Raw genomic sequence first — 27,002 nt, 5'->3', positions numbered from 1 at the left:
AATGGCCTTGAGCTCATGCCAGATAAAACAGAGTTGAAGGAAATGGGCACATTTATCTTGGTAAATAAAAGCCTTGGTGTGGGGAAGGGATGGGGGATGGGGGTGGGGGGAGGTGGGGTTGAGAGCTATCTTCCCATATCTGAGGGGCCACCATGTAGAAGAAGAAGGATATGGCCCCAGAACAGACCTCAGAGAGTTGGAAGGAAATGGAGGATGGATGTGAGGCTTCCTAACAATGAGAACCACCCAGAAGTAGACAGGGTTGCCTCCATGTATAAGGAGGTCAGCTCCTGGGGGCAGGAGCATCCTTGAGGGGAGACTTTTGGGGTATGGCATGTCCCAGATGGCTGCTGAGGTCCTGATCAGCTCTGACATTTTGTGATTTTGTCAATGCACTTTTTTCTGTACATGTCTATGTCATTTCGAGCTGAAAATACTTCTGTTTGTTAATATTCTGGAGATTCATTCCTAATGATGAATAGCTTGCTAAAGGCATTTTCTGCTTTCATTAAATTTTACTGAATTAAATTAGATAGCTTTATCCTGGATGAAAACTCAATACACATAATTCTATCTGTAATCATCCCTCCGTCATCCCCACTCCTGTTAAGTATATAGATTTAGTATAAGGAAAAGGATTAGAAATGGGAAGCATTTCTAATGCAGGGCAGACAGTGGGGGAGTATAGGATTAATAGAGACACAAGAGTGTTGAGCATATTCCAAAGGTCAATTTAGTCCTAAGGTAGAGACTGTCCCTCTCCTGCTGAAGCCTTTTCTTCCTGCTTCATTTCTATTCCCACCTGGAGCCTCTGTCCTTGCTTAATCCGCTTTTTAAAGCTAATGGCATAAGCTTGCCAAAATTTACCTCTCCCAATCCACATGGGCTGACAACTGTGCCTAAAAGACATGCCCCAGGCTCCACTTTGCTATTCTCAAGTGGATGAATTCCCTAACCATCACCTAATAACATGGGGTACATACTAGGTACACTACAGCAACTGCAGGAAGCAGACCTTGTTTTTTTTCTTCTCCAGCTGAGCAACATCTCCAGGGTTTTCCCTAGCCTGGCTGCCAAGTTCCACTATAAAGGAAATGGGCCAAGAAAAACAACAAATACTGAAGTCTCCTCTCACCTGACAACCCACTTTTAAAGGATACTTTGAAGGTCACTGTAGTGACCACTACTGTGGAGGAGAGACTGGAGAACTCTTCTCCTGATAGGGGGTGTGGGGCGTATGCTGTCAAAAAACCCCAAGGGAAGTGGAAGGAGGAGGGTGTAAAGGAAAGGGAATAGATAAGGTAGAAAGGAAGATTATATGCATAGTAAGGCTGTCTACCTATGCCCCAGGTAGATACTGGGGAAGCTCAAGGCTATCAGTGACACTGTCTCTATAAAGCTAAATTTGTTTAATGGCCTTACTGGGCAATTATGATGTAGGGTGCAATCTCCAAGGTGGAAAAGTGTGACAGAGACAGGTATACAGACATGGCATTCCATCTTTTACCCAGCAACCCCTGGGAAGAAACTTGCTGTTCAAATAAACCACAGACCCTGCTGGCATGATCAGTGTTTGCCACTGTTGGGATGAGCAAATTCCTGTTCAGTCAGTCAATGAGTAAATAGATTCTGAAACTTTGGTGCCTGCATCCTGCTGGACTTTTTGTCCATGAGGTTGTGACAAGAATAACCCCTTGTGAGGAATTTCTTGATGGGTGGCATGATATAAAGGAGAGAATGGCCAGCAAAGTGGGGAATAAGTCACAAAGATTTGACTACTGGACATGAAACCCTTTGTAACTCAAGACAGGGATGGCTGCAGTAGAGAGATAGTTGACAAGACGCACTTTGGAGTATGACAGTGGAGAACTGGACAGTTTGACTAATGTCCATAGGGATCCTTGGGATGACAAAGGTCGGGAACAGAAGGGCTCTCCAGTTTCTGGCCACCTTACTCTGACTCCTGCCAGACCATCTTGTTCTCCCCTCCCCGCCTCCACTTTGGGCCTCAGTCAAGGGTGATGACAAGGAGACACTTCAGCCCACCTCTTCCCCAATAAAGCAGCCTTGGTTGAGGACAGCAACAACACTATTACTGCAATCCAAACCACTGATTTTGCCCCTACTAATTGCAGGTGTTCCGAATGAAATAAACACGTGGGGAGCCTTCCTTTGATTCAGCACATTGCCCAGGATGGTTCATGCGCACTTCACCATCCAAGAGCTTACCTTTGTGGAGAAGCTTTCTATTGGTCGACATTTTCCCATTTAATCTTCTTAAGTCTAAGTAGCACAGGTGAGGGAGGCCATGGAGCACTAAGAGGAAAAAAAGACATCCCTTGGATTCTAATTCTTGTTCTGCTACCAAAACCCTATGCGACTTCAGGCAAATTCTTTAACCTCTCTGCAGCCTGAAGGGTCTTGCAGAAGAAAAGATACTTAACCAATGGTTGTTGAATTCGCCCGCCAATTCTATCACTTTATGGATCGGTCCAGGACTCAAATATTTGCTGAATTGATGAATGAGCAAACAGATCTCTAGTGACCTTTCCAAGGTTAGTGACTAGCTTTTTTTGTTGTTAAGCAGTGGAGTGGGCTTGGTCAGTTCCATTCCAGCAGCTTTTATTTATTAGGAGCAGCTTTTTTTAAAGTTTGTTTTTCTCCAACGGGCCAAGCACCCGCTGCTACCTTATTGATTTTGGAATGTCACAGAGACGTTTCAAACTTTAGAATCAATAACCCCCTCGGCCAAAGTTCTCCAGCTCTGGTTACGGGGACGGGCTGAGCTGTCCAAGGTGATGGATGGGCAGACAGGCTCTGCCAGGCACAACTGCACAGGACGGCTCGGAGCCCCTGCTGGGCTCCACCCGCTTTGTCCCTGGGGGCCCTGGCCCAGGGGCGCGCCCCTGCAGGCCGCTCGTGCTTGGGGCTTGGGGCCGGAGGTACGCGGAGGCGGCTTCGGGGGCCCTAACTCATGGGGGCTGTTAATGGGGGAGGGGCGGGGGAAGGTGCCCGGGGATCCCAGCGTGTCCGGGGCAGTGTGCATCTGGACGCGGCTCTTCTTCAGATCCGAAGCGGACCGCATCCTCAGCAGGCTCTTAATCAACGAAGGTGGACTTGACCCCAGGTTCGGATATGCGTCCCAAGGGCCTCGGACACCGGAAGCGGAAGATGCGTGCGTAAAGGGCGAAGAGGGGCCTGGGGCCTTGGAGAAGGCGGGGCCGGAAGAGGCGCTGGGTTCCAATCCTGCCCCCTCCTCTCTCGGGGCCTCTGCTTTCTCTGTGAATGGCAGAGCACAAAGAGGGGCATCTGTGAGCACAGCAGACTGGGAGTTCCTCGAAGGCTCAGACGCACCCCTTGGCTCACACCTCGCCTCTAACCCTTCCTAACTTTGCCCCGACTCCGGGCGTCAGTTGGCTCATCATGAGCCAGGGACGCGGGCGCGCACGCGCCGTGACCCCAGGAAGGAGGCCGTCACGGGATTAAGGGTCAGGGGGCGGGGCGGGGCGCCGGGATTGAGCGAAGCAGGTGCTCCATGGCTCGCGTGTTAGTCGTGGGCGCGGGGCTCACGGGAGCCCTGTGCGCGGCTCTGCTGAGGCGGGGACATCCCGTGAGCGTGGCGGTGTGGGAGCAGGCGCTCGACTCAGGTGCGTGCGTGAGGCCTGCATCCCAGAGCTCTCTCCTCCAGCTCCCTTGGAGCTGTGCGCGCATGCGCAGCCATGCGCTCATCGCTAGGCCGCCAGTTAGAGGGCGCGCGGTTATCTGGAGACGGGCGCGTTCACGTCAGGGCACCGCCTCCGAGTTCCCAGACCGTCGAGCCCCGCCCCCTCTCTTGTGCTCTCCTTAGCGTTTATTCAGCTGGGCCGGTGACGTCATCTCCAGGAAGGTTCTTCCCGCGCGGACCAGGGACCAGGCCCGCTGCTTCTGGCCCCCATTGGCTACTGTTTAGGGGGCGGGGCTCGCTCACCCTGAAGTAGGGAAACTGAGGCCCAGGGTGGAGGAGTCCCATAAGTAACAACTGGACTCTTGGATGTTGTGGAAGGGATCTTAGAGGTCGACTAGACCAAGGCGCTTCATGTTACAGATGGGGAAACTGAGGCCCAGCAAATGGCATATCCGGGGAGTAAGTGCCAGAAGCAAGGTTGCAGCCCCCCCTTTCCCTGAAGCTCCTCTCACTAATTTGCTCACAACTCCAAACTTAGCAGCCGACTCCTCCCCCCCACCCCGCCCTCTGACCCCCGCCTCTGCCCTTCTGTCAGTCCAGGAGGAAGAATGCTCACGGTCCAGAGTGCCCGAGACCCGCAGTGCAAGGCGGACCTGGGGGCCCAGTACGTGACTCGCACGCCCCGCTACGCCCGGCAGCACCGCAGGTGAGTGCGCTGGATGGCGCCGGGCCAGCCCCAGGACGGCCCACCAGGCTCAGGGAGCAGCGGGGGAGACAATTGTGAAACGTTTACCAGCGGAACCCTGTGCAGGCCCTTGGCTCTCCCTGGGACTCCCCGACTCGGGCGGGATCGATGCTTCAGTCTCCCCTTTGAGGCCTGGAACACATCGTCCAAAATGGTACCTGGAGAACCGGCAGATGGAGGAGAGGGAGTCCTGAGGCTTCAGCCCCAGCCTTGGCCAGCTGATGTTAACGCTACTATGTTTCAACTCAAAAGACACTTATTAAAGATACACACACAAAAGTGAAAAATGGTTTTCCTACTGAGCTTCCGGGCTAACCCGGACCAGTTAGCCCCGAATACAAACTATCAGAAGGCAGGCTTGCCCCTCAAGTCTGGAGGAACCAAATTCAAATCCCATTTCAGACCCTTGACACTTAGTAGCTGTGTGACCCTGGGCAAGTCCCTTAACCTGGATTGCCTTTCCAAACAAAGGAAAGGAAATCAAGAAGGCAGAAGAGCTAAGACAGGGGACCCTTGAAAGATGTCCCCAAAGAGGGGGTGGCATCTAGGCTGAGTTCCAGAGAGGCAGGGAGGAGGGGAATGGTATTCCAGACCTGGAGGCATGGAGTGCCAAGACCAGGAAGAGGTAGTCTGGTTTGTCTGGGAGGGGCAGGCTAGAAAAGGATGTCCCTCCCCCAAGAGTCTGAGCAAGAGGGAGCTGTGGATGGTTTGTTCAGCAGGGGAGGGAAGTGGTCTGTGGTAGGAAGATAGTTTTGGCAGCTTTGTGGAGATGGCCTAGAGAAGACAGTGCTGAATCAGTGACCCTGACTGCCTCTTGTTTCTCTGAAGGATCGGGGTGCAGGTGGGCATTAGGAGGAGGGTGGCAGGAGCCAGGAAGTTTCCCTTTACACTGAAGTACCTATGTTACTTTCCTTCTCTGGGACCCATTTTTTTATCAGTGAAATTAAGGTGTTAGCTAGATAACCTTTATGGTGCTTTCTAAGTCTGAATCTGGGATCCCAGGGGGACGTCAAAACAGAATAAATTTGTATGGTACTCTGAGCACAAGTGCTTTACAAATATTTCATTTGATCCTCACAACCAACCTGGGAGGCACGTGCTATTTACAGATGAGGAAACTCAGGCAGACATTGGTAAAGTGACTTGCCCAGGGTCACATGGCTAGAATGTGGCTGAGACTAGAATTAGAATCCAGGTTTTCCGTCTCCTATCAAGCCTTGTTTAATATTGACTTCTCATTTTACAGATGACACATTACATCATCATCACTTGACTGGGATCTAAGATCTGGAAAGTAACAGGGCTACTTACCCCTCCCCCCAACCCCCTCCCCCACCACATTAGGGCCTAATCCCTATAACCCCATGTTCTCTCATCTCCAAGACTACCCATGTCAGTGCTGACGTGGAGATGCTGCCATCCCTCCGTGCATGTTTGTGTGTGCATACACAGAGAAACAAACAAGAAATGCCTGAGAAAAGAGGCCTTTTGTCCCATGAGAAAGGGGGATTCTTAAGTCCCCACCTTGTTCCATGAAGACTGTCATCTTCATTTAGCGCGAAATTGTCAAGTTGGGGGCAGATGATGTGAGTAATTTGTCAGGGGGATGGTCTCTGTGGCTCCTCCCTGGCAGGGCCCTTGTCTGAAAAGGCCTCTTTAACCATGAATGGCCTTGGGAAAGGGGTGCTGCCAGAAAGATCGCTGATCACTTCTGGGCATTTCATCTACTAGTCACCAAGCATGAATTCATTGCCCACTCTTTAGGTGAATAAAAAGGCACCAGAGAGTCAGTCGCAGCCTCAAGGAGCTTACGATCTCCCAGAGAAATCAGAAGCACTAGTGATTCCCAGCTCTCTGCTTGTGCTGACCGCTTCTGTTCATTCATTTCAGTTTTTATGACGAGCTCTTAACACAAGGCGTTTTGAAACCTCTCACCTCTCCCATTGAAGGAATGGTGGTGAAAGAAGGAGACTGCAATTTTGTGGCACCTCAAGGAATGTCTTCGATTGTGAAACATTATTTAAAAGAATCAGGTGGTATATCAAATTACTTGCCATCTTAGGGAGGGGACAGGGGAGGGAGGGAGGAATAAAATTTGGAACTCAAAACTCAAAAAAAAGAATGTTAAAAATTGTTTTTACATGTAATTGGAAAAAATGAAACATTAGAAAAAAAGAATTAGATGGGTTCCAGGTTTTCCCTTAAAAGTTTGGGCCTTTTATTACTGGGTAAATCAGCATTATTCCCTGAAGTTTGGGGTTTGTGATCATTCTCTTTTACAGCCCACATAAATTCGCAGAGGACAAAGGAGGAGCAGTTTGTCTATCTCAGTAGTAAGGCATCTCTGTGAAGGGCCGGTTAACTCTCTCAACAAATGTTTATTAAGCTGGAGATCAAAAGACATCAACAAAACAGCCCCTACCTGTAATGAGCTTGCCTTCTGATGGGGAAGAGAAACCAGCTTCACGATGGGAATAAAGTTAGTATGAACAGGCAGCAAAATGTGATTCCATGACCCTGGTACAATGGGAAGCTGGAGGACTTGGCTTCAGACCCAGCTTCTGCCACTCTTCACCTCAAAACACCTCAGTTTCCTCCTTTGTAAATTAAGAAGCTTGGACCAGATGGTCTCTATTCTGCTAGCCTTGTGTCTTAAGTTACATGGAATCCATTTCTGATGACTTAGTGGTTAAACGTTTTTAAAGGTAGTGTTAGTGGACAGCTACCAATGGCTGGCCTACTGAATATCCATCCCCATTTGCATGGTCTCTAGGAGTTGCCTCAAGATTTATTCCTGGACTAATTACCATATAAACTATTTTGACGGTATTTTTCTCTTTCCTATGAAAATGCTTAGGAATTTTATGAGGAATTGAAAAGGTAAAAATATTACCTTAAATCTTCAAATATTATTTCTAGTTGAGGCAGTAGAAGATAATGGGGTAAATAAACGCTGATTTCTCTTGACTTTTCTCAAAATTATCCTGCAGCGTTTTGTGTTTTCTCATGATGCTTACTTAATCCAAAGGGTTTTGAACTGGATTACCTTGGTGAGTGGTGTTTTCCTGTTTTAGTTGTTTGGAAAGTTCTTTTTAATCACTGAGTCTTTGTAGTTTGATGTAGTATCTGGGTGAGTTGCTTCTATTCTCTCTGAGGACTCTCGGTGAATTCTTTTATCTGGCTGCATCTGGGAAATTTTCTTCAGCAATTACCTAAAAATGTTGTTCAGTCAGTTCAGACAATTCATGACACCATTTGGGGTTGTCCTGGCAGAAATAGTATAGTAGTTTGTCATTTCCTTCACTAGCTCGTTTAATAGTTGAGGAAACTGAGGCAAACAGTGTGAAGTGACTTGCCCAGGGTCACACAGCTAGGAAGTGCCTGAGGTCAGATTTGAACTCAGGAAGATGGTGTTCCTGCCTCTAGGCCTAGTGCTCTGTGCACTGTGGCACCTCTTAGCTGCCCTTAAAAAAATTAGAATTAGGTAATCTTAGATGATGCCTCCTAGAACTGTTCTCTCATTTGTCATCTTTGGTCAGGTCTGAGCCATCCCTCACAGGCTGTTGTCCCATCCTTTTCTGGATGTGCTTCTGTTTCCACTGCATTTGCCCCTTGGCCTCCAAGCCTGGAAATCATAGTTCCCATTGCTTGTGTTCCTTGTTTCAGACTTCAGCGTTTGGTTATTGATTTGTTCCATTCCCTGTTTGCCTACAATAGATCTCATTACAGATGCTGGATCTTTCTTTGCCAGCTCCTTCGTCATTGTTTATGAAGTTTATTGTTTCTTTTGTTTATTGCTTATTTTCCCCAATTTGTATATGTGCCTACATGCACATACACACACAATATGGATCTATAATATATACATCTATGATACACATGTATGTGTATACATAGATATCTATATAATCTACGCATATGTACATGTAGTATTACATACATACATATTTATTTATATATGTATGATACGTACACATAATGTGTGGGTTGTAACCTAGAAATTCAACATTCCACTCTCTCTCTGACAATTCTAATTGATTTGAGCTTTGTTGCCTACCCATGTTAACCCAGTTCACGTTGTAGCCGCCATTTTGAATATTGTTCTTTCACTCTGCTTTCTTCCCTCTGCATCCTTTCATAGAAGTAAGTCTCCCCACTTTTCTATAAAGTCTTCATAGTTATAGTTTTTCCCCAGCTTTTTATCACAAATAATGCAGCCACAAAAAATATTTTACATTTCTGGATTTTTTCAGTGTTCCTTGGGAGTATATATAGTGGAAGTAGAAGTGACTGAGAAATTTGGGGAACCACCTTTTGTTCTATAGGTGTAACTTCATTACTGCTTATGTTGAAGTAACTCTTTTGGGATTTGTGACCTGAGGGGCCTAAGGAGCTGTCACAGTTTGGCCTTGAGTTACTCTTGATTTGTCTTTACACTGAAGGTGTCAGAGTATCCCCCTCCCATGTACCATTTTTGAAGCGAGTACCTCTGTTTTCTTTCCTGATTACCTTCATCACCAAATAGTTCTTCCTCTCTCCACTCCTCCTCCTCCCCAGGTTTAGAAGATTCTAGGCTAGGAAGGAACTTTGGGGATTATTTTCTGCAAGTTCTTCTTATTACAAATGGAATCTCAAGATCACACAGCAAGCAAGGGGTAGAGTGAAGAGCAGACCAGGGTCTTCCTTTGCTTCTCTCCCACATTGCCTCCCAGTAGCGGGTGCATGGGACCAAGAGCACACGGTAACCCTTGGCCCATCTCATACTTCATTTGTAGTGAAGTAATGCCACAATGTTCTGTAATGTACCATCCCACTGCAACATGGGACAGTTCCTATGTCTAGTACTTGAGAAGTGATGGGCCAGTCATTTTTGCCGCTAGCATTCCAGAATTTCCAAAGTTCACATTCTTGGCCTCCAGATTGCAACAAAATAAGCTTTTGTTTAACTTGGACCATCCATAGTATTGTTCGGTTCTTTTTCAATCATGTCTAACTTGTTAAAACCTCATTTGGGATTTTCTTGGCAAAGATACTGGAGTGGTTTGCCATTTCCTTCTCCATCTCATTTCATAGATGAGAAAACTGAGTCAGACAGGGTGAGGTGACTAATAAGTGTCTGAGGCTGAATCTGAACTTGGGAAGATGAGTCTTCTTGACTCCAGGCCCAACAGTTTATCCAGTACACCACCTGGCCCATCCATGAGTAAGATTTTAACTGTTTGTTTATTTATCCTTTTGTCCTCTAATCTTTAAAAGAAACATGGGTTACAGAAATCTGAAAAGTAAATTTTCCTTTTAATGTTGCTGTTAAGCAGATTATGTCTCTTTCTTCAAGGGCACAGGTTGAGGACATGGCTCCTGTCTGCTGGACATAACTCCTGTGGACCTTAGTGCTATTAAATTTGTTTAGCTATTAATTTACGGAATTTTGTGCCTCGTCCTTCTTGGCAGATCATTTACTGCTCAGATGAAAAGGAGGGAATTGCATTGGGTGGATTACATAGGTAGTGACTGTGCTTATCAGATTTGAGGCCCAGCAGCCTCTGCTCTATTACATCTTATGATTTTTCATTCAGTCATTTAGGAAAAATAAATGATGAAATGCCTTCTCTATACCAAGTTCCATGCTTGTCTTCTGGAGGAGGGAAGTGACCTTCCCTTTACACACTTTGTACTTTAATCTGAGTGGCCTTTTTGCTTGTCCTCACACATAGCCCACCATCTGCCATCTCCAAGCCTTTGTCCTGGCTGGCCCCAGTCCTCAAATGCTCTCACTTCCCCTCATGCTCAATTTCTCCCTTGTGAAGGAAGCTCTCCACAATCTCTTGCCCCCATCCTGGGTGCTTGGTTTCCTCAAGCCCCTGTGTGCATTTTCTGTGTCCTGATGTGTTCCCATGCCCTCTCCCCTGACACTGGAAGCTCTTTGAGGGCACGAACTATTTCTCTTTTGTTTTTGTCTTCCCAGCCTGGTACCATGGCTGGCCATAGCCAATGCTTAAATGCTTTTTGATTGATGAATAATTTGTTAACCCCAGCCCTCAAGGAACTCCAGTCCCACAGGGAGAGCTGCCTGCAATTTGTCAACAGAAGCTGAAGATGTGTATAGACAGTGATTTCTTTCCATTTGCCTCTGGGAAGTCAAACATCCTTTGCTTTCTTAGATGACCTTGAGTAAGCTTTCAGAGGCTTGGACTCCATAGCTTGAAAGTGGTCTTCCATCTCTAGAGCTAAGAGACTGATGACCACTATGAGGTGGAAGAAATCTTGTATCGTCAGAATTGGGGAAGGAACATGGTGAATAAGCTTAGTGAGAGAATGCCCACTGTGCCTGCCTGTCTGTGACACCATGTACCATCCCAGTAACTTTCTGGATAAAGGTGCCCCCTCTGCCCTCTATGCCCCCTATTTTGGGTCAGATGGTAGTGTGTACTGAGAGCTAATCTCAGAACTGGCCCTTTTCTTTCTCCCAGAAGATCTAAACCCAGTTTCCTTTTTATTCCAGGGGTGGAAGTCTCATATGGGCACTGTGTCACTGAAATCTACCTTAAAGAAGACAAGTGGGAAGTCCACAAGGAAGTAGGAGGCTCTGAGCAGTTTGATATCATCATCCTCACTATGCCTGTTCCCCAGATCCTTCAACTCCAGGGTGACGTGCAGAACTGTAAGTCTCTTCCAAAATTTCCTTTGAGCTCTTTGACTTCTTCCAGTAGAGCTAAGGGGAGATCCAGCTCCTGGTCCCAGCAGCAGACTTGCTTGTGCACCTCAAACATCCCTGATCCATTGTAGTATCTCATTTTGTTTCTGGAGCCAAACAGCACAACCAAAAACAGTGTAGTGTCCTTTCCTTGGTCCCCTTGTGTGTCATAAATCCACATTCATGATTGATTGGCCATGTTCTTGCCTCAAAGATGAGGGGAATTCTCCATGCCTAGAGCATCTGACTTGGCTGTGCTGGAGCCACTATGGGCTGGCAGAGGCCGCTCATGCCAGGCACATCAGATCATTGACTCCCTCTGTTCTTGCACCAGTGGCAAACAGTAACTTGAAATGAATCTATGTTTTTTCACATTTGCAACCTGTCCCTACCACTATCTCCGTCAGCTCAACCATGTAAAAAATAGCCAACCCAGCTCCAACAAAAGTTACATCATAAACACGCCTTATCCGGCAATAGCACTTCCCACGTTGGCTGTGCATGAACTTGCGTGTCTCTCGTCATTTTAGATTCGTCCTCAGTTGTGTGAGTGGCAGTGAGTGGTAGGTCCCCTCTTGAGGCCTAGGGGCCTGTTGTCTGGTGTGTGGGGCTCCCCAGATGGTTTCTCCTGCAGGGTAGATGGCGTATAAACTGTTTTCCTAGTTCTGCTCCCTGGACTCTGCATTTTTGTCTTAGAGGTTTACCCAGCTTGGGCTGAAACTGGCCACATCTTCATTTATTGTGGTGCCGCCGTGTTCTGTTACTGTCTTAGACCATCCTTTGGTTAGCAGGATGACTCTTGCTTTCCAGGATTGGGCCCCCCAAAGCTGCTCCAGAAAGTTCTGTGCGAAGGGTCTGTTGCTGTTTCTTTGATGCTTTGGGGTATTGGTCTAGGTGACGTGCACACAGTTGAGTAACTCCAGGGTCATGGTGAACTAACCTTTTTATAACATAAATATAAGGCTTTCCCCAGAAGTAGTGGTCACAGGGGCAGCCTCAGGGATGATTACAGAACAGAGAGTCGGCCCAGTGGGTCCTTTAGGCTGAGTGCCTCTCATGGCTCTGCCTGCATGACAGAAGCATAGGTTACCCCTGGCTCCTGCCCCTCAGGGCCACTGGCCCATGCCTGCTTCTGGACCCAGCACCCAGGCCCTTCTCTCTGGTATCTGTGTGGGACTGGGGACAGTTTTATATGGAGTTGTGGACATTGAGCGGACATTTGTGCTGACGTCTTCAAAACCTCCCGTGCTGGGCGTCTGCCTCCTGCGCCTTTCCTAACAGCAGTCACATTTAGAGAACGGTAGGAAGAGTCACAAATTCTTTTCAGACCTTGTCTCATTTGATCCTCTCAACCAACCAGTGCTGTTGTGCCCACCTCTTGTCCCCTACCTCTCTGCCAAAAGAAGTGTGTGCTTCATATATGTGTGTGAGTGTATGTGTGAATGTGTTTGAGTGTGTGTGAGTGTGTGTGTGTGTGTGTGTTTGTGTCACCAGGAAGGGGGACCCTGTCAGGAAGGACCCTGTGATGTCCATGGAGGATCAAGACAGGCTCAGAAGCTGTCCCTGCCTTGTACCCTGGCAGTTCTCAGCAGAGCACACCTGTCCAGGCTGCTTGCTCACTGTCAGATGGCCCCTGCCTTTGGGCCCTCCTGAATCACTGATGGTCCCACCACATGGTCCCACCACATAGCCCCTAGCCTTGTATCTCCCCTTTGGGTGTCTCAGTTGTCATGTGGTTGCCAAATGTTTCTTGAGCTCCTGCTGCGGACCAGGTCCAGTGCTGATCACACCTGCTGCTGTAACTGCATCTCCCATGAGGAAGGTCTCCCTGCAGCTGGAGGCTGTGCTCACTTGCTCCTTCAGTCTAGGCCCAGCCCATTGCCAGGTGTGGCCAAAGCACTTGGTCAAGGCCAGCAGCTTGAGGCCGGCCCTAGTCCCTTCCGAGTTCTCGGGGTTGGGTCACTGTGTTCACTGTTCCCCCTCTCAGCCCTTGAGGGCAGCACCCTTGCCTCACCCCAGACTCTAGACAGTGCCACATGTGTCCTTTGTTGGTTTTTTTTAAACAACCAAAGCTCCATGTTGTTTGTGCACCATCTCCTCCATTGGAGAGTGAGCTCCTGAAGGGTGAGGATGGTAGTTGGGCCATCTGTGGTATGCTCACTGCTTCTCATGGTTCTAGGATGTGCCCAGGCAGTGGTTTGCTGACCCACCAACATCTGTCTGCAGACCACTGAAGCTTTAGAGAGCCGGACATTGGAAGGTCATGAAATGAGAGATGGTACTGAAGTGGCATTGTTTGGTAAATCACCTAGTACTGTGTAGTCACTCACTCAGCAATTATTAAGCACTCAGTATGAGCCAGGTGGGCAGAAAGGTGGCTCCATGGCACACAGAGTGCTGGATCTGGAGTCAGAAAGACTTGAGTACAGAACCAGCCTGAGACACTCATTTACTAACTATGTGACCCTGGGCAAATCACTTCATCCTATTCAGGTTCCCCCTCTATAAAATGACCTGGAGAAGGAAATGCCAAACCTCTCCAATATCTCTCTGCCAAGAAAATCCCAAATTGGGTCATGAAGAGTCAGATGTGACTGAAACAACAAAACAACAACACGTGTCTTGTGTGTAGGTAGCTTTGTGTCTGTTTGTTTGCACATTGTCTCCCCTGTTAGAACGTGAGTTTCTTGAGGGCCAGGACTGTTTTGTACTTCTTTCTTTATTCTCAGTGCTTAGTGCAGGACTTGGTGTGGAGTAGGTGCTTAACAAACGTTTATTGACTGACTGCAAAAAGCATAGCAGCCGTAGGAATACTCATTTTGAACAGTATTATTACATAGTGAATCACATCTCATTCAGGGAACAGAAGAGACATTCCCTGAGCAGGTGTAGTGAGAGAAACACTATGTGCTACCAGCCCCAGAAATGTCCTGATTCATCCAGGAGAAATCTAGATTGGTCAGAGAGAAAGAAATGGAGGAGAGACCCCATGGGCCCACCTCCTAGGCTCCTGGGAGGGTCGCTGGCTCTTCTATTTAAGTGGTGTCTTGCTGAACACTTGTGATCAGACAGTGTTGAACTGTTCCATCGTTTGTAATTGCAGTGATGTTCCAAAGGCTTTAATGATGTTTGATAGTCCTTTAATGTTTACATTTGTATGCACTCACAACACAACACTATAGAATATACATACACACATACATATGTGTATATATAAACACATAACATTTACGCACAGAATATATACATTATTATATACAATGTGCAGTATATAGCATATACAGTGTTATATACTATATATGCAATATCATATACTGTATATACAATATAAACATTAAAGGAATATGAAAACAGTATTAAAACTTTGGAACATCACAAATTTGAAATAATGAAATGATTTTAAATTGTCTTTGTAATTCTATAAATTACTTTTGTTATAAACATATATTTGAATATGGATTCTCCATTGTTCTGAATGATTTCCTTCTCTGTCTTTAGGCATCTTCCACCTGTCTAGTAAATGAATACTTAGGTTATGATCCAGTGTTTATAGATCATATATTGTGTTTAATTGACATGGACCATGAATGTGATTTAGTCTCAGATTGGGCAATCTCTGATTCAAAAATCCTGTTGAGGTGACTGCCCCAGCGAGGCATCCCATGGAGGCTCAAGCCCCGCCTCCCCCCAGATCCAGATCTAGAAGGAAGGTGACACCTCGGCCTCCTGGCTTTTGCCCTTTTTACTACCTCTGGAGTCTAAGGAATGTGGCCCTTGATGTTGGGGCTTGGTGCAGGAATTGGGAGCAGGGGGTCCCTGGTCCCATTTCTGGGGTTCCTGGAGGAAGGGGGATGGGCTCTTAGCCACTGAGATAGAGCTCCAGATACATTTTCCCTTTAGAAGCATTATTCTTAATGGTGGTTAAGGTCCATTGTAATAATAGTATAATATAGTAGTTCAACCACATTACAGGCCAGACGGGCCTTTGTGGCATGGCTCAGAAACCTAACCACCACGTATAATAACATTTCAATGGAAAAGTGCATTCTAAGAGCCAAGAACTGACTAACAAATGAACTTTAATAAGCCCTGTATCTTGGGGACAGCCTGTGTTTATTAACTGTTTCCAAGGTAGAGACACCCAAGGCAGTGGCTTTCATTTGATTACATACATTTTCCCATCAGGAGCCCAAGGGAACCAATCATTCTTTGGCCTTGCATCAGGGATCAGGGTACAAGGTAGCCTGGACCCCCACAGTCCAAGCACAGTGGGCACTGGTTGGCCCCACTTCTGCCTTTAACAGGGCAGCATGTGTCTGAGGTGCTGGCTAGGATTGTGACCATCTAAGGATTTTGTTATGTACTTCAACTATCGCAAGATGTACGATCATGGATTTAAACTGTAAGTTTAAATGTAGTTGAGGGTCATCTCCGGGAACATCTCCAAGTTCACAGACCTCGTGAGGATCTGAAACAAGTCATCTGACTCCAGGGCCAGTGCTCCATTCACATCACAATCCTGTCTTCCCTGTCTGTATGCAGAGACTTTGGGATGAGCTGGTGGTACTCTTTGGACCAGTTCATCACCCTTGGGGAATGCTGGGACCATCCTTCTCTGTCAAGGTTCTCTAGCCAGGCCGGGCCAGGAGGCAGCCCCTGTTTGGGTGTGAGGGATGAGCTAGATCCTAGCCAGGCTATCTACCCAAGAGGTAGTGGAGTATTGTGGTCAGCACTCCTTTGAATGGGACTTCTGATTCCACACCCTCTGTTAATTCCTGTAGTCCGTCTAATGACCTGTGACCGGCCCAGAACGGAGGCCCTCTTTCCTAGGCCTGGAGATAAAATTTGGCTTCAGAATGAACATCAGCTGTTTACAGAGGCTGAGGCACCCATGCTATGTGTAATGTGGACCAGCTGGAGTGGTCCCTTGTTCAGAGGAACTTGGAATTCCTTGGGTGCCTTTGTTTGTGAGTAAAGCCCTTTTCCCTTTCCTGACTTCAGGGTAGACTCCAGATGGAGCTCTCCAGATTCCACCACTTCAGCCTAACTCAGCCAGGGGCTCCCAATGGGGATCTCATAGGGAGTGTTCCCGTGCCCTGGCAAGCTACTGGTCATTCCTCTCTGGAAAATACCAATGAAAGGTCAAGCTGTAGAGGGGCTTCCTCTTGTGCTTCCCCCGGGGGAGCCATAGGATGGGTCGGATGCTGGTCTGGGTAAGGGGAAGGAAGGGCAAGGACAGGGCTGGCATTGTTTTCAGAAACCTCCAGTGTCTGTCCTTAGGCAGGAGCTCAGTTTTCAAACCCTTCCTTCTCCTGCAGAAAGTGCCAGGGCTCCCTTTGCTCCAACACTGGGCTTTCTCCTGGCTCATCCCTCTACAGGAAGTTTTTCTAAATCCCTCGAGCTGCTCAGGAGATTGGCCTCTCAAGTTGTATTGTATCTGCCTGTGCACACATTGTTTCCTCCAGCTAGACCTCAAGGGCAGATGCTGTCTCACTTCTGCTTGGTGATGTTGACATCAGCCTCCTCCGTCCTCACTTTTCCTTCCCCTTCTTGTCTTTGTAGCACCCTCCTCCCAACCAGCTTGCTTTCTTCCCTCCTCACTGTGCTTCTTACAACCACCAGCTTCCTTCAGAGCATACCCCAAAGCCTCCTCCCCCATGAGGCTCTCCTTGATCTCACACATGGCTACTGGGATTCTCCCCCTGGAGGTACCTTGTATTGGCCTGTGTAGCTTGGCAGACTCCCACTCCCTGTGCCAGAGGTGGCTGCTTTGTCTGCTCCTCAGGGTGTTTTTCTTGTTCCTCCCTCTCCCCTCCCGTAGTTAGGGGTCTGTCAGTAGGCCCCTGGGCCATTGAGCTTTTTCACAGGGTTGTTACTTCAAAGACATAGCACCAAGGTATAGATACACTCTCGCCTAGACCTCTAGGTGTCCAGAAGAGAAGGGTCAGAGCTGATGTTCATGTCCCGGCATTTGGGTTTGGGGGAGCCCAGCTCCCAGCAGGCCGAGGCCACTCCCAAGGGTCACTCTGTGCTTCTTGAGGCCTCCACGCTAGACAGGCTAGGAAAGCTGCCCTGACCTCTGTTCTTGTGTAGCAAGCAAGGCTTCCTGTATACTAGGAGCTCAACTTGGGATCCATGGACTTAGATTTCAAGGCATCTATGAAACTCACTGGGAAAATTCTTTCTTTTTTACACTCACTTCTCACTGAAATATGGTATTTCCAGCCATAATTTTAGAATTTGATTGGGGTCAAGATACTGTCTCTGGGCCTAAGATCTTGTCCTGATGGAGGGTTGATATGTTGGCCCTGAGCCAGCAGTCTTGGGAGTGACTAGCTTGGTTGGACTACCCTGAGGGGCCAGGCCCAGTTTCTTGGTCTTAGCCCTAGAGGGGGCCATGTTTCCACGTTAAATGACCCCATCACCCCACCTAAAAGTGAAGGGTAAGCTAGATTTTCCTTTTTCAGAGACCTTTCAGGCCTCATAGGTCTATGAAAAAATGGTCTGCCACAGGCCTCCTTCTTAAGATTAAAGCAGTCCTCTTTTAGACTGGGGGTCAAGAGGCGTGGACCATCACTGCCATCTAGTGGCTTAAAGGGATGTTGACTTTGTCCCCACAAGTCCTAGCCGCCTTTCACAGGACAAGGGGCCTTGGAGATCTTTTGGTATCTCAGTCCACCAACATGCATTTATTAAATGCCCACTAGGTGCCAGGCACTGTACTAGACACGGGGAATAATGAGAAAGGTAAAAAGGTGGTTTCTGCCATCGAGGACCTCATGGTCTAATAGAAGGGACAATGTAAGAAGAGCTAGGTTCAAATAAGATAGAAGCAGGCTGAATGAGTGCTTACCAACAGGAAAGCACTTGCTGCACATGGGGAGGCCTCTTCCAGAGGGCCGGCTCAGAGCTGAGCCCTGCGTGTTTGATATGGGTGAGCTGAGGGCAGCACTAGCAGCCAGGGGCAGGAGAGGCTTCAACGAGATGCCATTTCAGATGGACAGGATGATTCTTGAGATCTTGTGAATCGAGCACTCCATAATTCTGGGAGACGTCTATCAGTTTTGAGCTAAACAGAAGAATCTGGGAGAGGAGGGAGGAGGGAAGCTGACCCCCCCCCAAAGGTCAGAAGGTATTATTATTTTTAAATAATGATTGACTAGAAATATAAAATACCAGTGAAGGATCTAAGAGGAGCAAAAAAGATTCAGACCATTGGGAAATCCTTTTTGGAGCAGTCATACTGAGAGAGGCAAAGTCAGAAATGTGGACAAACATAATGTCCATGTGAGCCAACTACCCAACAGTAAGCTTAGACCAGAGGTTGAATCATCCCTCCCCTTTCATATCTAATTGGACTTCTTTAGATTAAATATGAAAGAAGAAAAAACTGTACATTTTAGTAGTTCTTGAAAAATGACAGCTGTGATGGCAGTAGTGGAAATCTAAACATTACCATCTCTATCCCTGTATTCAAGTCTAAGACTAGATGGTTCCATTTCCCCAAAGTCCAGATCAGATCCCTGGAAAATATGTAGTTTTGGGGGCTCATCTAGACCTACAAAACAGTTTGAAGGGAGTATGTAGTCTGTAAGTCTTCTACACTATGGTGGCAAGCATCCATGGCCTGGTGTGGCCTTTTTGTATTGTGCCCTGACCTCACTCTTCTCTAGCATCTCCTTTGTTCAGGTGAGCCACAAGCAAGTAGAAGTTCATCTACATGAGGCCTTATTCCTTTTTTGTGTCCTGGACCCCTATGGCACAATATGGTAAAGCCTCTACAACCCTTCTCAGAATAATGGTTTTAAATGCCTAAAATAAAATACATAGGATTGCAAAGGAAATGAATCATGTTGAGATAGTTATTAGAACAGTTTTAAAAAACTACAGTCATGGATGGTAAGTTGAGAGCCCCTGCTCCAAGGAGAATTTTCCAATCACCTTCCCCTTGCTAATCCATCTCTGATGGCAAACACTGATCTCTGAGATCCAATAGCTCACATCTACCACATAGGAAGAATTTAGTAGGTTTGCTTCTGTTTGCCAGACTAATTGTAGGTTCACTTCCTGCAATTTTTGGACTCTAGTGGCTTTGTCTACATACCAAATTTGTTTTAGGGTGACTTCTGAAGGGAAGCTAAGCTTAATTCATTGATCAACAAGTATCTATGAAGTGCCAGGCACAGAGCAAGGGTCTGGGCATAGAAATTCTGAAAAGGAACATTGCCAGCCTTGAAGAGACTGGTGTTGAACTGTCCTCTTGGTCACCTGGGTTCATAACCTTGAGGATGGACCTTCTCCCTCCTCCTTCCTTGTTGGGTCAGTCACCTTCCTTCCTTATCCTTCAGTTGAAGCCCTTATTAGCTCACACGTGGACTCTTGCAATACCTTCCTCAATTGGCTGCCCAGCTTCTAGGCAGTCCCTTTTCCAATCCATCCTTCACATAGTGGCTCAAATCATTTTCTTGGGACATAGGTCTTGCTGTGTCACACCCCTGCTCAAAAACCTTCACTGACTTCCTTTTCAGTATGTGTGTGATATTGTCCAATAAAGTACAAGCCCCTGGAAGGCAGAAACTGTTCCATTTTTGTTTTATATATAACATAATGACTTGCATTTAGTAGATGTTCAATAAAGAAAATGTTGAATTGAATTTTTTGGGTTTTTTTGTTTTATTTCAGACAATCAGTTTTTGAATATAGATTTTTGAGTCTACATTTCCTACAGTTATCTAAGATCCTTTCTAACTTTAGGTTCTATGATTCAGTTCTGATGTTTTTCAAGGATCTTACTATACTTGGAACAAATCACTAGGTCCCAGGGTCTTAAAGGGTGGTGCTGCTATTTTGTTTAGCCTTTCTCATTGTCTCCCTGTGTCTCTGGTCTCTTCTCTGTCCATCACCCTTCTACCTCTGACATGAAATGATGTGTAGTTAATGTGAAAGTGGGCCCTTTGAACAGAGCTGGGCTTTCTCCAAACTCTGGCAGATTCACATTTTCCCTGAAGAAGGGCTTTTTTGGGGGAGAAGGGGAGGATGTTCATTGTTTAAAAGGTCTTTGTCAACTCTTGCTCAGTGAGAGTAAACAGAGGTTATGTTTATGTTCAGAAAGTACAGGAAAACCCATTTATGACACAGTTTGTTAACCCCTGGATGTCATATTCCTATTTCTTCACCCCAATACAGTGAACACCTATGGCAAATGCTATATTCTATGCCTTTAGCACTTAAGATATCCCTGCTCACTGCCATATAAAGGCCATCTTCTGTATGTCTCTAAGCAGAGTGCTTGATGATATCAATAAGAATTTGAGGTGGAAATGGGCTTCAGGTCTGCAACTAAGCAGTGTGTCCCTATGAGGACTGACTATGTTGCTCAAAAGAAACAACTCTGAGTTTTTAAGAAAGGGGACACGACAGTGAAACCAGCTTAGGATGCTTTTGCTGCTTTACATAGCTATGTGATCTCTCTGGGCCTCAGTTTTCTCACCCATAATATGAAGGTTGGCTTTTACAAAGAGAAAACTTGAACCAAGGGGGAGAGAAGAGGGGCTTTGACTGTGATGTGGAAGAGAATGATGCGGGCGTGGGGCATGACAAGTCACCTGCTGTGAGGAGAGCCATGAGGAAGAGTGCAGGGCATCAAGTGGAGAGGTTGGAGCAGCCATTGATAAAGGTGAGAAAAAAGGAAAAGAAAGATGCACATGATCACAAATGTCATTTTACACGTCAGCAGTTGTTTTGTTTTTTTTTAATAAAAGAAGGACTCTGTGCTTTATGACTTAGCATCAGCTTTTCCTGGGTTGTGTTGCCATTTAAATTAGTCTCAATTTCTGTCGTGGTAGTAATTGTAAATACGGTTTTTTTGGCTCTCCCTTATTCACTTTACTCACCTCATACAATAATAAATGTAGAGTAAGTCCTCCAGTTTAGCCCTTTCCTTTGACATGTGAGGAAACTGAGTCCTGGAGCAACTGAATTAGTCCAAGGTCTCATAGGTAGCAAGTTGCAGAGCTGGTTTAGTTCTCTGACCCCATGTCCTGTGTTCTTTCCGCTGCACCGCATCGCCTGGCTTCTCACATTTCTTTGAGTTCTGCATAGTCATCATTTGACAGTAATGTTGCAGTGTATTTCCTACGCTGAACTTTGTTCAGCTATTACCCAGTCATTGGACATGGAGATTGTTTCAAACTGTTTGCTGTTATGAATAATCCCTCTATTAATATTTTCATGCAAATAGGTCATTTCTTATGAGTCAGCCAAAGTATTTATTAAAGTACTACGTGTCAGACAATATTACTACATCTTTTCCGACATGTTCTTGTATAATTTCAAATTATTTTTTTAAATGGTTAGATAGTTTTTCAGCTCCACCAGTAATGAGTACCCTTTGTAACCTTTGTTTTCCTGTGTTCCTTGCCACTTTTGTTTTTTTCTTTTTCTTTTGGTATCAGACAATTTCATGGGTGTAAGGTCTGACCTGTAAGTTGCGGTAATTTGCATCTCAGATTTCTAGTGGTTTTGATCACTTTTAGATGTTAATGGCTCGTATTTCTTCATTTTAGAAGAGGTGTTTATTCATCTTTTTGATCACTTAGCTAGTGGGGAATGGCTCTCAATCTTACAGATTTAGATCAGTTCCCTAGAGATTTTGAATGGTGGATTTTTATCAGAGATGATTTATCTAAAATGTTTCCGTAGTTCATAGCTTTTTATTGGAGATGCATCTAGTTTATTTGTGCAAAGCATTTTTTTAAAAAAATTACAGAGTAGTTTAATCTTTTGTGCCAGATTCATCCCCTGTCCACAGTTGTGAGAGATTCAATTGTTTTCCTCTAACTTTTTAACAGCATGACTTTTTAATATTTACCTTCCTCCTCCATTTGGAATTTGCTGATAAGACAGGGTGGGGCACTAAGCTCCCTTTCTCACCTAATACTGCCCCAAGAAAGATTTCTCAATGCTTTGTGCCAGTTGGCCAATCCAAGAGTGAGCTGCTGGTCCCATTTCCTTCTAAGCCTTGCTTGACTCATCTATTCCCTAGAGAGACTCTTCTATTTTTTACCTAGTACAAAATAGTTTTGATTGTTACTACTTTATAGTATATTTTGAGGTCTGATAATACTAATACTTAATAGGAGTAGCACAGACATAGAGTGCTAGATCTGGAGTCAGGAAGACCCAAGTTCAAATGCAGCCTTAGACCCTTACAAATGGGCAAGTCACTTAACCTCTGCATCAGTTTCTTCACCTGTAAGATAGCGATAATAGCACACACCTCACAGAGTTGTTATGAGGATCAAATGAGGTAATAGTTGTAAATTGCTTAACACAGTGCTTGGCACATATTTGGGGCTATATAAATGTTAGCTATTAACACCCCCTATTCCTCTTTTTTCTGTTATTTTCTTAGATATCCTTGACCTTTTGTTCCATATTAAGTTTTATTTTATTTTGTCTAATTCAGTTAAGTATCCCTTTGGCAGTTTTATTGGTATATTGCTAAATAGTATCATTTTAACGATGATGATACATAGATATAATAAAAATTGTATTATTGTATTAGACATAAACACTCACTCTTCTCAGGGATCTTTCTTTATAGCCATGAAAATTATTTTGTAGTTGTGTTTATATAAATTCTCTTCATACCTTAATAATTCAACTCATAAGTACCTGATGTATTTTGTTAATATTTTCAGTTGTATTTTTTCTTTCTATCCCTTTTTGGTTTCCTATATGGCTGTTTTTGAAGTCTTAGCCTGGATTCTGCCATTGTGCTGACGCTCTTTGTTGTGTTAGTCATTTTTGCGTTGACTGGAGTTTAAAAAGGGCAGAGACTCTGTGGGCAGTAGTGGTTGGCAAAGCAAGAGGCCCTGGCCTTGACTTGGAGCCTGACTAGGATGGGGCTCATGCCTTCCAGGAACAGACAGTGATGCCCACAGGAGCCTGGGCTTGGGGGTGCCATGTTTGAGGGGCATCTAATGGGAGCAGAAAGCATTTAGGCAGCGAAGTAACTCTAAATCCCTCTTGGGTTGAACCTCTACAGGATACTTTGAGGGAGATAGTACAAGTATTTTTAGCCATGTTTTGCAGATGAGGAAACTGAGGTTTAGTGGCCTACGAAGAGCCCCTTGTTCCCCAGCTGGCTGCAGCACTGGGCTCTGGGGAGCGAGTCCAGAGTTTCTTAACTTTTCCATCTTGTTTTGTCCCCCAATACTCTGTTTGGCAGAGTCTCTTCCTTGTCTTTCTCTTTATGGGATTTGAACAAATACATCTTGAAGAGCTGCTTCCAGGGGGCTCTGGACCTGGCCACCAGTGACAGTGACCATGGCTGCCCCATACTCATCTCTTGGTAGTGCTGTTGTTGCTTCAGTCACGTCTTTCCTTGGATTGTAAAGACAGAAGGGAATGACAGGATCCTCACGGCGGACTCCAGTAGGGCACCAACATCAGCTTTTGCTCCTCATCCCTGGCTCTCTGGGTCTCAAAGACAGTGCTGCCTGCCAGCCATTCAGGGCCTGACTCAGAATGTCCCAGGGACTCCCCAGGATCTCTGGCATGGCTTTGGCATTCAAAGTCCTTCCAGACCTGGTCCCTTCCTCCATTTCTAGCTGTCTCATAACTCAGTCCACTCCTATTCCTAGAATGCCCTGCCTGCTCATTTCAGCCTCTTCATTCCTGGTTTCAGAATTCATTTTAAACCTACCTTCTTCAGGAGGCCTTTCTTCTCTGCCCAGATCACCTTCTCTAGCTTGTTAGGTAGCCAATTGCTTACATGTTGTCTACCTTGTTAGCACAGGACCTCCCCCGGGGCAGGCAGGGACTATCCTTCTTTCTGCTTCCATTTGTATTCCCCACATTTGGCACAGTGCCTGACACAGAGTAAACCCTAAATAAATGCTTCCTGAGAGAGCGGGTGGCTCAGGAGTTTGTCATCTTACACTGAGAGGTTAAGGGATTCATCCAGGATCGCATGCTCAGTATCGATCCAATGCAAGACATGCATATAGGTGTTGAGGCCTGCCAGATCTCCTTCCTGCCCACTCTGCTACCCTGCTTCTCCCTGGCTCTTTCTGTGGAAGCTAATTTGTCTTCAGTCCTGTCGCATTGGTGAAGTTCTTCTTCATGTCAGGACATACTGACCAGCTGTGAAAGTCTCAGTCTCCACTTCCTGACATTATTCTGCCAGTGACCTATTTGTGGTAAATCTTTATAAAGTCATTTCATTTCCATAACCTTCTGAAGGGCTCAGAACATGAAGGCACCATAAGTAGAAAGGTAAAAAGCAACAGCGTGATAGGGGATGTCAGTGACTTATTGTGATAAATCACTGTCAAAAAATCCACCTGAGGCAGCAGTGTAACAAGCAGGTTGGCCTGGGAGCCAGGAAAAGCCTTCAAGTTCCTCCCTTTATGTATATGGCTCTGCCACCCTAGGCAAATCCATCCCCATCTTAGGCTGCTAGATAGCTCTCTGAGACTAAATTTCAGGAAGATGTTGGCCACCTGCACTGTTGGAGGGAGTTTCCACTCTTGGAAGTTCCCTCTTCCAGGGATAGCATGGGTGTAGTCCCTGTCCATATCCTTAATCTTTGTTTATAGGGTCAGGAAGAGCTTCTTGGAATAGGTTGTACCTCAGATGACCTTTGAAGGAAGACAAGGATTGCAGCAGGAGGGGGCACATTACTGAGGATGGCCTCCACCAATGAGAGAAGATAAGAGAGCAGGCAAGGTCAGGCAATAGCTTGGCTAGAAGAAATAAGGCTGGGAAAATAGATTGGGGGAAGGGGGTCCTCAAATGAAAGGATCAGCAGTTTATACCGTAGCCTTGGGTGATGAGGAGCTACAGAGGGTACAGAATAGCTTCAGACCCTTCCATAGTAAGATTATTTTGGTATCTGTAGAGCAGGGCAAAGGTCAGAGTGGAGAAATAGATGTATAAACAAATAAGTAATAGCATTTAGTTATTATGGGGCCTACTGCCTGCCAGCCACTGCTTAGTACTTTTCAAATGTTATTTCATTTCATCTTCACAACAAATCTTTGAGACGGGTACTGTTGTTACTATTTTATAGATGAGGAAATGGGCAAAAGGGATTAGGCTGCACACCCAGTGTCACCCAGCCAGCTTCTAGAGTCTGAGCCTGGATTGGAACTTGGGTCTTCCTGACTCCAGGCCCAGCCTTGGCTCTGCACCACCAGGAAGGGTGTATCCTTAGCCTGTTGTCCTGGGGCAGCTGGAAGGGGCTTCACACTCATGCTCTTGGTCTGCTCTCTGCCTGCCCCACCTGGATATTCCTGTTTCTCATATCAGAGTGTTAGCTCCTGGAGGTGGAAATGGGCCTCCCAGCCCCCAGCCCAGGTCCTGGCACACAGAGGGGTTTAATAAGTGCTTGCTGATAGTGTGATGGATGCCATTTAAAATGCTAGCATTTCCCCAGATCTGTCACTGAAATAGCATAAGGGGAAATACCACCCAAATTCAGATTTTAAGTCTAGGTCTTTTGTTTGCGTTGTTTTCAGCATAGCCCAGTTTTTCTGGACAGGTGTAACAGCACAGTGACCTCTGACACCTCCAGACAAGTCCCCAAACCCTCCAAAGCTCTTGGCCTCCCTCAGTCAACTGGGAAGTGCACAGAGAACTGACAGGTAGAGGGAATTTCTGTGTCTGGGAGTTCCCTGTTGTAGAGCATGCCTTGTCCCCTTCTCCTGCCATAGGTGCCCGGACAGCCCAGAGAGTTGGTATCAGGATGTAGGTCCTGGACAGACCCTGCAGACAAAGTGTGAGCAGGGCCAGGAGTCCAGCGGGAGGAAGCTGGAAGGCTCCTTCGCACGCAGATGACAACACAGGCTCTCAATAAGGCTGAGCTGCTCCCTGAAACAACCTCTTTGACAGCAGTATTCTTCAGTGATGGCTTCAAATCATAACATATCCAGTCTCCAAGGAAACAAAATTATGGATCACTCAGAGGGCAGCCAAGAGCTATATGTTCAGGGTAAACAGACTATAGCATGTTTCCAGCAACAAATTGAAAGACAAAATGATCTAAAAAGATATCGTGGAAAAACTGAATGATGCTCCTGTAGTGGAGTGGGCGTTAACTGATGGTCCACAAAGACCCCCACACGTCCTGCCTTTCCTCCCTCCCTTCCCCATTGGAGGATTTGCAGGATCATCTGGGCAGGAGTTACCTGGAATGAGAGGTGTGGACAGATTCTGAATTTACACTATTGGAGGGATCCTTCCCCGCTGACAAGATCAGAGCTCCATCTCATGGTCTGCTGCAGAGAACACTGGCTCCTCAGTTGGAAGGCCTGGGTTTAGGTACCCACTGTGTGACCTTGGGGAAGGGCCTCAGTCTCCCCACCTGTCAGGTGAGATGGTTGGGTTAGAGTAGATTCTAGCTCTATGAGCCATGGATCTGTCATTGAAGCTATGGAGGGTGTCTGATTTCTATTATAGAGCTCACATTGATGAGATCTTGGCTCCCCTGAAGCGCAGTTTGGCGGATCAGAAACAGGAGTTGAGAGTAGACCCTGAAAAGCTCCTTTTGCAAATCAGTTGCAACTTTTCATTTGCAGCTTGGTGAGTACACCATTGAGGGTAGTGACTTCAGTCTATAAAAACGTGTTTTAGGGATGCAGTTAACTTTAGGGGTTCTCTCACTTTTCTGCTTTTGCAGCTGTTAGATTGACCTTGGAAAAACGGAGGGAGAGCTTTTTCTCCAAAGAAATCTTGTTTCTGACCTCAGAGCTCCCCAGTCCCCTCTTCCTCCTCCTTCCCAAGCTCAGCCCAACATGGCCTCCTGTGGTCTGTCAGATCTTCACCATGTACAGCATGAGATGGCCCCATAGCTCCTATTTCAAGTCATCTGCCTTGGTTTTTTTTTTTTCTTT

At 46.2% G+C, this 27,002-nt stretch overlaps 2 protein-coding genes and 1 long non-coding RNA gene across 18 annotated transcripts in view; 2 read left to right on the top strand and 1 right to left on the bottom strand.

The window, feature by feature from the left end:
• The window catches only part of LOC140517580 (gastric triacylglycerol lipase-like), a 109,701-nt gene extending 106,915 nt beyond the window's left edge, over window positions 1-2,786 (bottom strand). For 5 of the 6 annotated variants that reach the window (XR_011971644.1, XM_072628952.1, XM_072628953.1 and 2 more), the window contains exon 1: window positions 2,230-2,786. Coding sequence is in view for 2 of the 6 variants with exons in the window: in XM_072628956.1 (XP_072485057.1) it covers window positions 2,230-2,268 (39 nt within the window). In the remaining 4 variants the exon portion in view is untranslated. The remainder of the gene's footprint in view (window positions 1-2,229) is intronic. The other variant, XM_072628951.1, reaches the window with a different exon arrangement.
• Window positions 2,787-2,802: 16 nt separating this feature from the next.
• The window catches only part of RNLS (renalase, FAD dependent amine oxidase), a 242,100-nt gene continuing 217,900 nt past the window's right edge, over window positions 2,803-27,002 (top strand). For 6 of the 11 annotated variants that reach the window (XR_011971645.1, XM_072628971.1, XM_072628962.1 and 3 more), the window contains exons 1-4: window positions 2,803-2,942; window positions 4,260-4,370; window positions 6,300-6,442; window positions 10,912-11,070. Coding sequence is in view for 10 of the 11 variants with exons in the window: in XM_072628971.1 (XP_072485072.1) it covers window positions 2,803-2,942; window positions 4,260-4,370; window positions 6,300-6,442; window positions 10,912-11,070 (553 nt within the window). In the remaining variant the exon portion in view is untranslated. Of the gene's footprint in view, window positions 2,943-3,524; window positions 3,648-3,696; window positions 4,124-4,259; window positions 4,371-6,299; window positions 6,443-10,911; window positions 11,071-27,002 lie in introns of those variants that run through there. The other 5 variants (XM_072628963.1, XM_072628967.1, XM_072628969.1 and 2 more) reach the window with 4 other exon arrangements.
• LOC140517585 (uncharacterized) overlaps window positions 11,077-27,002 on the top strand; it is a 37,990-nt gene continuing 22,064 nt past the window's right edge. Inside the window, exon 1 of the long non-coding RNA XR_011971646.1 lies at window positions 11,077-20,779. This is a non-coding gene — a long non-coding RNA (uncharacterized lncRNA). The remainder of the gene's footprint in view (window positions 20,780-27,002) is intronic.

This window comes from Notamacropus eugenii, chromosome 1 (genome assembly GCF_028372415.1).
Source record: "Notamacropus eugenii isolate mMacEug1 chromosome 1, mMacEug1.pri_v2, whole genome shotgun sequence".
NCBI classification, from domain to species: Eukaryota; Metazoa; Chordata; class Mammalia; order Diprotodontia; family Macropodidae; genus Notamacropus; species Notamacropus eugenii.
Note: the sequence above shows the minus strand (reverse complement) of the source record. Positions and strands in the feature narration are given on the sequence as shown.